The 14202-nt window shown below is 39.9% G+C and overlaps 1 protein-coding gene across 8 annotated transcripts in view; it reads right to left on the bottom strand.

Annotated features, from left to right (window-relative positions):
* The window catches only part of CDH18 (cadherin 18), an 840354-nt gene that overhangs the window by 69901 nt on the left and 756251 nt on the right, over positions 1–14202 (bottom strand). For all 8 annotated transcript variants that reach the window (XM_037893304.2, XM_037893305.2, XM_043540230.1 and 5 more), the window contains one exon: positions 2680–2933. In XM_037893304.2, the coding sequence (XP_037749232.1) occupies positions 2680–2933 (254 nt within the window). The remainder of the gene's footprint in view (positions 1–2679; positions 2934–14202) is intronic.

Below are 14202 nucleotides of genomic sequence, written 5' to 3'. Positions count from 1 at the left end.
TGTCCAAGGTACTCAATCCAGCTCCTTCCACAAGCATATCTTTCATATAGGGAAAAAACATCAAAAGAGAGAGAAATGGAAGAAAGAGTGAGGAAATAAAGGGAATAAGATGAGTGAGGAAAATGATAAGAAAGAATAGGGCTCAGGCAGGGGTGAGCAAAAGTTAGGTTCAGTTATTGAAAGAATTTGAATAATTTATTTTGTCACCTCAGCCACTTGTTTCAAGCTGTTAGTGAAAAAGATGCCAAAGGGCTGGATCCACTACCAGGACTGGTGCCAGCTGTTTCTCCAACTAGTTTCCCACTCTACTCACCAAACCTGCTGCCGTTTTCTTCTCAGCCCTTCACAACTTGCTATGGCTTTTCTCCTACCACCTTCCTCTGACTCTTCTCTAGACAAAATTTTCTTAACTGTTGAAAACTGTTGAGGGGTGGTGGATCTTCACTTGGCTTCCCCGTTCTCAGACCAGCAAGAAAGCTAATCTCTATGTTGCTCCACGCTATGGGGTCACAGATTCATCTTCCTTATAGCCATTGTCATTTAGCTGACTTAGAAAGCGACTCGTCTCTTAGTCTAGTTAATTTTACTAGTTAACATACAAACGTTATGATTTAGACAATAACATGATAGCCACAGTTTAAATTAATTATCTTAGCATTATCAAACTGTGAATACTGATTGTTGGATACCAAACACTTCTGAGAGTTGGAGTATCAGCACAAAAACAGGTTTCAGAATCATAAAAATTAGGAGTTTATAACATTCCATGGTAATTGTTCCACTGTATTGAGAGTATCATATTCAGTAGGCTTTAATTAAAATTGTGCATGTCCAATTAACTTCAGAAAGACTGATTGCCATTTACTTTCTCATATAGTCATGCAAGGGATTTACAATGCATTCATAAAAAGGATTAGGCTACCAAACATATAGTCATATGGGAATTATTTTTTTCTAAAAGATCTGAATTCCATCCTTAGATATTTGTTTGTTTATCTAGGGAATTATCATACTTTTTATTTGAAAAGAACCTCACTTCCTCATATAAAGCAACACAAGAACTACCACTGTATTCCTCAGTATGGCCTAAAACATGTAGAGTAACTCTGCTATAAACCAGGAATGGATCCAAGCCAAAATTTTAGCTATGACCAGCAACCCTCTTTTTCTATGTTGGCTGAATCCAAACACCTTGAAACTTAGAAAACTTCAGATTCAGATTTCCTGTACCTGGGTATACGAGTTTTCAGCCCCAGTGTGGTGATATGGCCTGTAATACGGAGTGTGTGAAATTTGGAGCCAGCTTCATAGTTCAGATCTTGCTGTTTTTCAAACCTAGCTGTGTTATAAATGTAGTGTTATGGTCAAACCATTAACACAGAATATCACAGAATTTATTAAAAAAAAAACCCAGAAACTGTTCCAAGAAATCAATTCCAGTAAGAAGACTATTTGATTTCTTTCTTCACTAAAATATTATACATTTGTTTCATTTACAAATGACATATCTGATCTAGCACATGCTCGCTACTGAGACAAATAGCAACAGGACTAATCATCCTTGTATGTACTTTGCCTGATAGTAAATGTTTGCAAAGTATGCCTCAAACAATATCAGCAATGCAGGAGAATTCACTAGATGACCAAAATTCTTTTCTACTCTGATATGAATGAAAAATATTAGAATATTATAACTCAGATTATAAATATTTTATAAAATTACTGCATTCCCATGGTGTGGGAGGAACCTCCTTGACACCTGGCACAAGTGCTTGTCACTGTTAAATTTCCTCTATTTGGGAAAGTGCAGTGACTGCTTTCTCCCTGTGCAAGCATAGCACCTCAAAAGATGGTAGAGAGAAGCCAGGGTCACGGTCCTAACCAGAGAATGGGCTGGTTACACCAGTTGTGGGCTGGAACAGCAGGCTGTACAATCTTACCGGATGAGTTAGGCAATTAATTGATCTTTGACTATTAGTGGTAAATATGCCCAATGACCTGTGATGGGACGTTAGATAGGATGGGATCTGAGTTACTACAGAGAATTCTTTCCTGGGTGTCTGGCTGGTGAGTCTTGCCCACATGCTCAGGGTTTAGATGATCGCCATATTTGCGGTCGGGAAGGAATTTTTCTCCAGGGCAGATTGGCAGAAGCCCTGGGGCATTTTCGCCTTCCTCTGCAGCGTGGGGCACGGGTCACTTGCTGGAGGATTCTCTGCACCTTGAAGTCTTTAAACCACAATCTGAGGACTTCAATAGCTCAGACATAGGTCAGGGGTTTGTTACAGGAGTGGGTGGGTGAGATTCTGTGGCCTGCGTTGTGCAGGAGGTCAGACTAGATGATCATAATGGTCCCTTCTGACCTTAAAGTCTATGATTCTATGATACTATGAACAGTAAATCATTCCTGCTCAATGGACTACTCAAAGAAGGATTGTGTCAACGTGAGCTTCATGCTAACTTCTATTCAGGTTGATGGCAAAATGCCTCAATTTAGCACAAATTAATTGAAAAGCTGATAACTACAGTACGTACACAAAATCGGATGTTGGGAATAAAAAAAAATCATCCATTTTTTCTAATATAGGTTAACAGAAAATACATAATCCAACATATCCCAGATCTCATTTATCCATTAGCAATCAGAGATCAATTCAGTACTACTTGGACTTACTGTACCTTACTAAGCTGTTAGTGCTGTCAGGATCTTGTGCTGCCACTGTACCAACAACAGTCCCAATCTTCGCATTTTCATAAACTTCCATGACATAGGAAGGCATAGAGAATAGTGGAGGTTCATCCACGTCCCCAACAATGATCTTCAACATTGTTACGTCTTTAAATGGTCCCAAATGTGAAAAACGGAAATCAAGGTGTGTATTTGCTACTTCTATATTAAGTGTATAGGATTTCTTTTTTTCATAGTTGAGTGGCTGTTGGAAGAAAAAGATATGACATTATCATATTGTGCTTTTTTTTAACTTGTTGCAAACAAAATTTCTTTCAGTTTTGTTGGAAAGACAATTGGAGTATGTCTACACTGCATTAAAGCACCTGCAGCTGGCCCATGTCAGCTGACTTTGGTTTATGGGGCTATAAAACTGTAGTGTAGAACTTTGGGCTTGGGCTGAACACATGAAAAAAAATCTAAATTTACATTCTGCTTCTTTTTACATCCATTCACCCCTTGAATAATAAGTACAAATTAAATTATATTAATGCAATGGTAACTTTGCAGCTGTACATTCAGTCAGGACATATAAAATATAAGGTTACATGTGCAATCTTAATTCTGCCTCTAGTGTGTAAATATTACGGCATAGGGCCACATTTTTCATTGTTACCCTACTGATTATCTCGAGTAACTCCATTGAAATCTCTGGAGCAGAATTTGGTCTTATGTCTTTAATTCTGTGATCATATGGTGTTTCTTAATAATTTTTTCTTTAAACAATTTTAGATATTCATGTTTACCATCTGGTACTACTGTGCAGTACCGGGTGCACGTAAGACAAAAGGGCTACATGCTTGTAATTTTGTGAAACATTCTGGGGAGTTACATGGGGGTAAGGGGGTAATAATAACCAGCTCAAGAATGCTTCCAGTAACCTTGCAATCAGTACAATACAATCCCAGGATCACAGAGATTGGCCTGTGATTCTAAATGCAAAGTGAACACATTCCATGATGCAAGCACATATGCAGTGTACTCATGTACCAACTTAATGCAAATATGTGCTCAAGCTGTAGTTGTCAAAGGTTCATAAACTAGTAAACTAAAAAATAATAATGCTCTTAAATAAAGAGGGTACTAGTCATCAGAGGATTAAATCTACACCATACTTCATACGTCAGTCATTTCTAAAAAGAGAAAGGGAGATTCTTTATTTTAAAAGGGAAATGTAAGAGAGAGAGAGAGTGTGTGTGTATGTGTATTTTTTCCGCATCACTAAACTCCCAAATGGCTGAAGAGATTTTGTTCTAATGTTTGAACCAATTCCATCTTTGAGCAAACAACAAGCAAGGAAAATATAAGATCACGTTTTGAATATATAAGAAAATTTTGATCATATGAAAAAAGCAGCTTATAATGGAAATTGTTCTGCAACCTCAAGAAAGTTCTAACTGTTTAACAATGTTATTAAGACATTTTGTGAAATTACATAAAAATAAAGCATGTAGCTCTTTTTAAACAATGAACACCATGCCTTGTGGTACACACACACACATAAGACCCCGATTTAGCACTGAGATTCCTGCAGGCAGAAATGATACCCCAACACAGAACTCCATTGAAATCACAAAGGGCTGACTGAGTAGAACTCGGTGCAAGAGTGAAGCTTCAGAGTGACAGCTACACACATGCATTTCCTATCAACATAAACATTGGGAATCTAAAAAATCACTAATTAAGGCAGGAACTGTGATGAACTAGATGTGTGAACCATGGGGGCTATATGTTCCAAGTGAAAGGGAGTCTGCTATGAACATCAGGTCTACAGTATGTTTCGGTGATAAGGTATGGCATTTAAGTTTGTCTGGATGTTAAAGTTGCCTAAAGTTGTGGTGATTTCTTCAGTTTTTACCGGGTATGTTGAAACGAAATGAACTTGTGCAATTTTAATGCTAAGGAAATGAGGTCTCTTTGCATGGAAATGTATGTTATTTTAAAAGTCACACAAATTTCTCAGGACCTAGCAAATCTTCCAGCATGCAGATCAGAACCACATACATCAGTTGTGGTGATTTCTTCAGTTTTTACCGGGTATGTTGAAACGAAATGAACTTGTGCAATTTTAATGCTAAGGAAATGAGGTCTCTTTGCATGGAAATGTATGTTATTTTAAAAGTCACACAAATTTCTCAGGACCTAGCAAATCTTCCAGCATGCAGATCAGAACCACATACATCATTCAAAATAAATAATCATTGCCAATTGCCACAACATAATTATGTCATTACGTCTCATATGACATTGTTAGTCAGTGTTTTAATAAGCACGTCTATTTTAAAAGAAGTGAACATAAATTGACAATTCATACTGCTAGATGACATGTTTAGACAATGATCAATTTTACAAGACAATGCAAAATACAACTAACATACGTGTATTACTTTGGAAATACAATTTAAGCCATAGTTGTGGAAAGATGAAAGTAAATGGGCCCATAGCAATATTTGGATTCCCAAGCAAATTGTGGAGAGCTATAAATCAAATACATGGTTGCAAGATACACAGTCTAATTAGGAACGTAATTGTTTTTTGCAGTTATCTTAAATGAAGGGTGGCAATTGTACCCAACAGCTTCAACAAAGATTATCTCTATTTTAACAATATTTGTAGCTACAGCAAAGCAGGAATAATAACTTCATATAAGCAGGAAACAGCTGAGATTTCAAGGGCATCTATGCCTTTATGTCCAAAAGATAGACCCATGCAGTTTTTCCTCTCTTCTTCTTTCTGCTTCCTCCAGCCTATCCAACAGAATCTGTCATTGAGAAGTGGGAGAGGAAGACCATTCCACTCTGCTATTTTGTGCTTCATGGTGGTGGGAAGACCAATGCCCTTTAATATTTAGCTATTCCGTAGCATATGGGACACATACGGTAGTGATTTACACCCCATACAATCATACTGAAGGCAGTGAGGTGACAGGGAGAAGATCAGTGGAGAATTTGCCGCTTAAAATCCTAAGGTGAACCTAGGACACTCACTCATATAACAAAAACTAACAAAATATTCCACAACTACCAATAATTCTTGCTATCATTTGACCTTTTCTTTTACATTTAATGTAAAATGTGGGAAATTGAAGTATGTTTGTAATTTGGATTGACAGAACTAGATTTTGTATGGCGGCTGCTTGAAGTTGTGTACTTAAATTGAATTTGGCTTTATGTAATCTAAAAGAAAAAAAAATCCTGTGTCCACGATTACATTTGCACCTGAAACAATGGAGGCCTGGTTAAAACGGGGCTAAAAATTTGGTATACAGCATTCACCCTACTATAGATTAGGTAGTATTTGGGCTGTATATATCTTTGTGGTTTTGCTCTTCCAGTTGTTTCAGGTTCATGTTAATATAAAAACCACTAAATGAATCTCACATGACCATTTCCAAAACTCACCAGTTTACTAAGCAATTAGGGGATTAATTGGGGGAAGTATTCACTACCTTAGTGCAGTATGGGTTTCTCAGGACTCAGATTTTGGTGAGGTTCAGCAGTAGTTCCATCAGCAGTAGGAGGGCTGTTTTCTGTTCCACTTCAGCACAGGGGCAATGGGAATATGGGATGGGCTGCCTACTCAGGCTATTCCACAGAGTAACATGGTATCTAGTTGTTTGAGGGAGTCAGTAAAAATATAGCCAACTCCTTCCCCAAGAGATAGAATGGGTGGTTGGAGGGAATATGCCACCCAGGGAAGTAATGGTTTTTGTCACACTTTCACCCTCTTCCCCCCAGAACTGATAAACCATATGAAGTGAAGGGAAATTATAGCTTGCTCATGAGATTTTGATGAAAGCTTGAGGTCTCTTCTGTAGACAGAAGTCAGAAGGGTTGAAGCGTGCACTCACAGGGACCATGAGGGAAGGAGGTTGTGAGGGAATAGAAGGCCCTGGGTCAGACCACAACAAGGTTAGAGAGAATCCTCACAGAAGCTGATGTGGGCTTTTCAGTCAGGTTGACCAACCTGGCCTAGAGCCTTGAGTGAATCTCTGAGAAGTTTATTCTTGCATCAAAACTTCAAACCTGCCAAATTTCAGATGATTTTGAAGAGAAATTTTGTGTAGACTTAGTTACTACATTTACTTGTGGCTTTTCTGATGTGCTCATGATACAGTACATTCTTCCTCAGAAAAGCCAAGAGGGAAGGGATATTCTTATATGCTTTAGAGAATCTGTTGCAACTTTATTTACTGAACAAAACCGATTGTGATCTTAGCGGAGATAAGCTATTTGAGGTAAAATGTTACAGTGATTAAACAAGGAGAAAGATTTTTAAAGATTATCTGAAATCACCTTCCATTCCCTGAACTGGAATCACAGGAGTACAGAATTAGTTTAGGGGCTCATATTCAAGTTCTTGATAAAAATATAGATCTTAAATGCCTTCCAGGCATCCATTTATAGAATTGACCAAAAACTAAACATATTGCCGAAGGACGCTTTTAAAATGTATATATAGCCAGTGGGGATAGTATAATGTCTCAGAGGCAATACAGGGGACATGGGATGCCAGGAATTTTCTGAAGCATTGGATTTCAGCTCATCCAAACCATAGTATTAGCTCAGCAAAATATGCCCTTGTATGTCTGAATGTGCAAGTGACTCACATCACCTATTATTTTGCATGATGATACAAAAACAGGCTGTATTCACATTGAATGTACCCTAAAACAAAATAGTGTGAAAATGAACATTTCCCAGCTGCTACAGTGTCAGCCATAAATGGAGTTAACTCAGATTTTAACCTGGTTGAAGTATACATTTGTATCAGTGCAATTTCTGCACCTTCGCCTCGTGTTTTTAAAATGTCAATGTATTGCATTTAATGGGCAATAGTCATAGTGAGCTTTTAGAGGTTTGAACCACTCTTATTTTAAACAAAATGTTCCAGATTATGACTTTAGTTACATTTATATAACCATACTGACTTTACTGGGATTGCAGGGACATAAAGATGGGCAGAATTTATTTCTATGCATCTGCATCAGTTGTCACTCTTAATATACAGAGACACATTTAATATTAAAAAGCAGATGCTACCCACTCACTATAAACAAATGAATCAAAACTTGACATGATTTGGATAGACATATGAGCCATTTAAAAAAAAACCCACACAATAAAATGAAATGTTAGTTATAAAATCTCATAACTCATATACAAATTAGTTGTGCATACTGTAAAATAAAAAATAATAATGCATAGGCCAATATTGGAGGTGTCATATAAAGGTATTTTTATCTACTTTTAGATGTAGGACTATTGTTAGGTGCTTATACTAGAGAGAGTTTGTTCTCCTTTCTTCTTCCTGCCAAGATGGTTGCAGCCTCACTGGCTGGAGCTGAAGGAAGTGTTGTTCCTCCAGTGTGTTCACTGGATGTGATGGTGGAAAAGTCTGTTTGTTTGGAGACTGATGCAGAAGTTACTGTGCGCAGACTGGTAGATCCCATGGTTCTATGAGCTGACGTTATAAGCCTTGTTCCTGTGTTGCCTGAGGGGGTTGTGCACCCAGGCCAAATGTATCTGTAGGGAAGCTGACTTGGGAACTTCACTTGGGGACTGGAAGGATTTGCAATGAAGGGACAGGCAATAGGAGTACGTGTTCAAAAGGAGAAAGAGTTTTCTGTACCTTTCTCTGCTGTTGGGGAGCAGCTGACAGAGGAAGTTGTTGGTACAGATATAGTAGAACTAGTTCTTACTCTGGGAAATGGCTTGCAGGGCGTACTCCATTTCAAACTCTGCCTGGGTGTTCAAGAGGGGCAAGAATACATTGGAGCTTTGCCACAATCAGGCTGTATCAGTAATGTAGGGGTGTAGGGCAGTTTAGCACACCTATGACTCCCCCTTCCCCTGTGATTGGAGAGGGGACTAGTACTGGGCTCTCCTCTGTTGCAGGGGTCCATTCACTTTAATGGACTTCACTCAGGATTATAAAGAATATGAGTTGACCAGAGGGAAAAGTGCCCCAAAAGAATCATTTTTAAGACTCTCTAAAGTAGGGTTTTTTGTTTTTCCTGACCCTGGGGGCCCCAGAAACACAGAGGGAAGCTGCAGTGCTGATAAGGGAGCAGAAAGGCCTGTTGTAAATAAGCAACCATGGAATAATGACAATAGGGAAGGACCTAACTTGTCTATTTCTGACTCTATGTCTTCTGAGGGGCCACCCAGGAAGAAATCCCATGCAGCTGTCATAGCCAATCAGGCTTCTGGGCAGGGTGCCTCACAATGGAAGGATTATTTTAGGATGCCTTGGCATAGATTTGTGATACGTCCGAGCTACAGAGAGGACACAGACAAAGGTCACACTAGGGATTTTGTTGTTTTGATTCTTGTTAAAATCTTTAGGATTCTTGCTTGCACAGCTGAAAACTGTGATCCACCTGCTAGGCAGCAGAGAATTCATTGTCAGCTTTCACTCTGATAACGAACTGGATTTTTTCTGGGAGCGGATTGGAATTGGGAAAGGAAGTAGGGATTGGGATGATATAGTAGCTGTTTCTTTATTCCAACCTGCCATTAAGCCTGTGACTATTTTCTTCCACAATAAAAACATACATGAAACAGACATTCTGCACTGGGTTCCATGTTATGCCAAAGTCTTGTAGCCTCCAATTAAAATATAGGGTCAATGTAGAGTTTGGAATAGTGAATTCAAAGGCACCTTTGTACTTTTCCAGGTAAATAATACAGTTCAGCATCTTGCCAACATATTTTATTTAGGTTCTGAACAGAGTTACTGTAGGCATCCTTGGAAGCCATGCACTTCTCTTAACTGTGGAATTAAAGAGTGTTTGAGGAAGCACATGCACTTTTGTTCTAATGCATACAAGACTGAGGATGGCAGGGACTTCATTAGATGCTGTGTGTGTGTGTGTGTGTGTGTGTGTGTGTGTGTGTGTGTGTGTGTGTGTGTGTGTGTGTGTGTGTGTGTGTGTGTGTGTGTGTGTGTGTGTGTGTGTGTGTGTGTGTGTGTGTACAAAGTGGCATGTTTATAGGCAGTGCCCAGAGACATGGCAAAATAGGGAAAGACTGCATTCCTACCCATGCAAGGACCTTTCCTCCTTCCTTGAGCTGGGGGGCAGAGGATTCCAAGCAGCCCTGCAATGATTGATGAAAGCCCTATTTTGAGCAGCATGGCCTCCCTACTTTTGAGAGAAGGACTGACTTTGTTCTTTAGCAGTAAAGGATTGGGAAGGGATCAGAGCAAGGGAGTGGGAACCATTGAGAGCCAGGACAATACAGAAGAGGGTACAAGCACTAATAATGTGGAGGAGTCTATTAGAGATGATGACGAAGAAAAAGAGAAAATTGGAAAGGAACATCTGCAGGTGTAATTGGTTGTGCAGGAAGCCAAGTCACCAGGGAGGGACTGGCAGCTTCTGGTATAGAAGACCTGACAGTTGGGCAGCATGTTTTTATGTGCTGAGCTTCAAGAACAGGAGGATTTTTTAAAAGAGAGGATCCGAGAAGACTGCTGGGGTTATGGCCTACAGCTGTCTGAACCACATATATGGTTGTCAGCTGTCTAATCGCACAAACCCAAACACCCTTGCCCTGTTCCCTGCCCCGCCCCTTCTTCAAGGCCCTCTGGCCCCTGACCCCCCAGACTCCCACCCCCTCCAGATACCCCCCGACGGGCTGTAGGCACCTGGCAGTCACTTCCAGGAGCGGTGTGGGGTCAGAACAGGCAGGGACCTTGCCTTAGCCCTGCTGCACCACCAGACTTTATTGCCTAAAAAATCCCAGTTTGGCTTCAGTAGCCTCCGGGAGATAGAGCCCAATTCCGGACGACTCCCAGAGAAACACATAGTATTTTCACAGATCCAACAGGCAGCGTTATAATACAGTTTGTATTAGGCACTCTTCTGGATGAGGGAGAGAAGAGAGACGACCCTGTGGGTGGGTTACAAATGCATTCATTAGGGGTTACTGGGCTTGAGCAACTTCAGAAAGAACTGTCAGTTGGGATCAATATCTGGGAACTCAGAAGGCCCCCCCACAGCTGAGAATAATAAACCAGCCAACAAAGAAAAAGTGGCTAAAGGAAAGAGTGTGTGGGTAAATCAGACAGATTAGTAACAGTGACGAGGTGGTCAGGTAGACAGGAATCACAAGTACCAGTAAGTACTTGGACCTTCCTTTGCATAGATGGTATTGCAACTTGGAGTATGCACTCCATTCTGAGTGTGGTCTGGAGGAAGTTGATCTATTAGGTTTTTGGAGGGGCAGGATTTGAATTTCATGGGGATCCAGGAAACAAAAGCAATATTCTAGGTGTCACATTTTGTGAGCGCAGAGAGAGTGGAGGAGGAGCCCATCTTTTTGGTCCCCAGCATCTGATACATATGAAGGAGTAGGGGTACTGCTTTATACTTATGGAGCATCAGTATAAAGCATAGAAGAACTGCAGCTGAGAAGATGTTTATTCATTGATTTCTGTTATTTGGGTTGGGGTATTGTTGTGGCACCATCTATAACCCACAGCATCAAAAGCTGAGGAAAGATTTATTTATAGAGGTTGCTCCTTTTTTTTTTTTACAGACATTATGACACTTGTTTTTAATGGGAGATTTTAATTGTTTAGCTAGAGTGACTGACAGTGTGAATCAATTGGCAGGGTTACAAGTTAACGAAACTTACTTAGAAGCAGTGTGGGTTGTTGCTGGATTAAGAAATGTTTTTGGGTATCCTCATTCAGTGAAAGAGGGGGAATTCACATTTTTGTAGAGGAGAATTTTGTAGAGTAGTTGATTGGACAGGGTATATGCAAAAGCTACTTCAATGACTGGACAATGTGCAGTGCAGCCAGTAGAGTTTTCTGACGACTGCTTGGTCAAGTTGAACCAAGGGGGAGTATAGAACTGTGATTTTTGGGTCAATGCTATTAGAAACTAAATGGTTGTTTACTTAATAGGGCAGTGACAATTAGAAAAGTTGAAGCCATCTTTGTAGAAAGAGAAATAGTTTGGAAGTTTTATGAACCCCAGATGGAGTGCTGGGAATGGACACAGAGGAATCTGGTGAGCTGTCGACATTCCTTTTCAGGACAATTGCATACATATGATTTGGCATTATTTAGCATTGCAGAGCTATTTGAGAGATCTTCATAGTTGACTGCAAGGTGGGGAATGCCTAGAAATAAGGATCTCTGGGGAAGTTAAGTAGGAAATGGTTCAGTACTGAAAGAGAAAGCCGGAATCAGCTATATTTGCAAAGAAATTGAGGCCAGAAGGTGCAATAGTCTCCTCTGATATGTTTTCAGGATGTAAAGAAAAGAGACTATTGTGGGTTATGGTGGGGTTACAGGATCCTAACACTGGGCAGGTCTGCAGGGACTCTAATGGCATGTGGAGGATAATTTACAAATATTACAATGAGCTCTTTTAGGGACAAACCATTCCTCCTTTCTAGCAGCAGCAGTTTTTGGATAGTATTGCAGGTTTTCCAACATTGGCAGTTCAGGAACAGGACTCACTTGTGAGTCCAATAGAGGAAACGGAAGTTCATGTAGTTGTCTTGTCACTGAAGAAAGGAACTTTTCTGAGGGCAGACTATTACACAGTCAAATTTTATCAGAGGTTTACGAATCCCCTCTCTGCAGTGCTCTCAGTGACACCTTGAATACATGTACATCGGACCTTCCTTTTATGAAGGCCTCTCTTTTTTTCAAAAACAGGATTGAGAAGACATCAGGAACTGGAGACCTAATACCATTTTGAAAACAGGAAACAAAATTTTGGCTTTTCTAGCAAAAAGTTTGGAGAAAAAGCAGGGAAATTATTACATCCCACTCAGTTTAATGCAGTTCAAGGTCACATGCTGGCGGGCACTTTGTGTAGTTTGCAGGAAGTATTTGAAATTGGTTGACGGGGGAAATGGGAGAGTTATGTTTTGTCCTTGGATTGGACCAAAACTTTTGACAAGAATAAACTTGTATTATATATGGTTGGTCCAGTCTCATAGTGGTATTTCCCTACTGTTTATTAATTGGATGCAGCCCTTGTATGTTCATGTATTATGCCCTTTAGTAAAAGAGTGGAAGGGAGAGGCTATATTCTGGGATGAGACAAAGTTGTCCCTTGAGTCTGTTGTATTATTTTTCTTTGGACACTTTACTGTGGGCAGTGTATAGTAATAGGATTTCAGGGCATAAATACATGGATTAAGGGGAAGAGGAATTTCACTCTGTCAATGAAAATGTTCATCCACATAAATGATGTCACAGTGCTGGTGGGCAGTACAGAAGATGGGGACTTTTTTTTTTCTTTACACTTTACATAATTATTCAGCAGCAGCCAGAGCAGCAATTAACATGAACAAGAGCTTTTGTGGGTGGGGATTTCATGGTACTCTTTTGTTCTTTCAGAGAAGTTGGAGCTTGTGATGAGCCCTCCCGGAGTTACAGATATTTTGGGACTTGTCTTGGGCAGTGATTCAGTTGCTGAGTAGAACTGAGAGAAGCAGGTTAAGGTGATAAGGTGCCAGATTAAGGTGATGAGGTGGAAGGGATGAACACTAATGTTGGCAGAAAGGATGATATTAACTATAAATATTCCTATTAGTCCTTTGCATTTATATAGCATATGGGTATCCTGCCCCTGGAAAACCGCGTTATTTTTTCAGATGCTCTGGGGCAATAATGTAACCTAATGGAGAGAAGCATAGTCTACCTTCCAGTTAAAGAAGGGGGTTTGGGTTGTTATGCCCTGAAGCTTTCTTGATGGAATTCTTTTTATTTTTAATTTTCAAAGGCTTTGCATGGCTGAGAGTTCAGAATGGTAACTCAATTTCCAGTATTATTCGGATATGTCACAGGGGAAGAAATGGAGTAACTGGTGGGAAAAAAGGGTAATTTTCCCCCCTGTAACAGTCAAGCAGCCTCCCTCTAACCTACACTTACTTTAAAATGTATTTCCCATTGGTAAATTCAGGCAACAGCATTCCAGCATGGTGGCTCAATTTAGGAGAGCTCTAAACCAGAGCGTGCTTATGGAATATTTCTCCGAATGCCATTTAGCAGTATTGAATTGCCCAAAAGATTGTCTCAGTAAGGTCATTATAGAACCTTCAAAATAACAGAGTTCCTGTCAAGTACAGGGACATATGGTTGCAGGTATTTCATAGTAAATTATATATTAGAAGTAGCCTATGAGGGAAGCACATAGTAGATGAAGAGGATCCTCAGGAAGCCTGCTCTGGGTCAGAGGAGATAGTGGAGCAGTTTTTATTATTCTGTTCCCTTCACATCTGCATTTGGGATTTGTTGGCTTCAAAACTGAGAGTTCCATTGTTGCATGGCCAGACTTACGGAAAATTGACTTTTGGATCTTTTTCAGACACCAGAGGACTCAGCATCTGTTCCAATAAGTAAAAGACAGACATTTTCTCTGAAACTCTGGTAGTTGTTAATACAATGGTTTTATACTACCTCTGCAGAGCCACTGTTCAGCTGTCTGGGGCAAGCACAGAATG

Source organism: Chelonia mydas, chromosome 2 (assembly GCF_015237465.2).
Source record: "Chelonia mydas isolate rCheMyd1 chromosome 2, rCheMyd1.pri.v2, whole genome shotgun sequence".
NCBI lineage: Eukaryota > Metazoa > Chordata > Testudines > Cheloniidae > Chelonia > Chelonia mydas.
The sequence above is the reverse complement of the archived record's forward strand: the minus strand, read 5'-3'. Positions and strand labels throughout refer to the sequence as shown.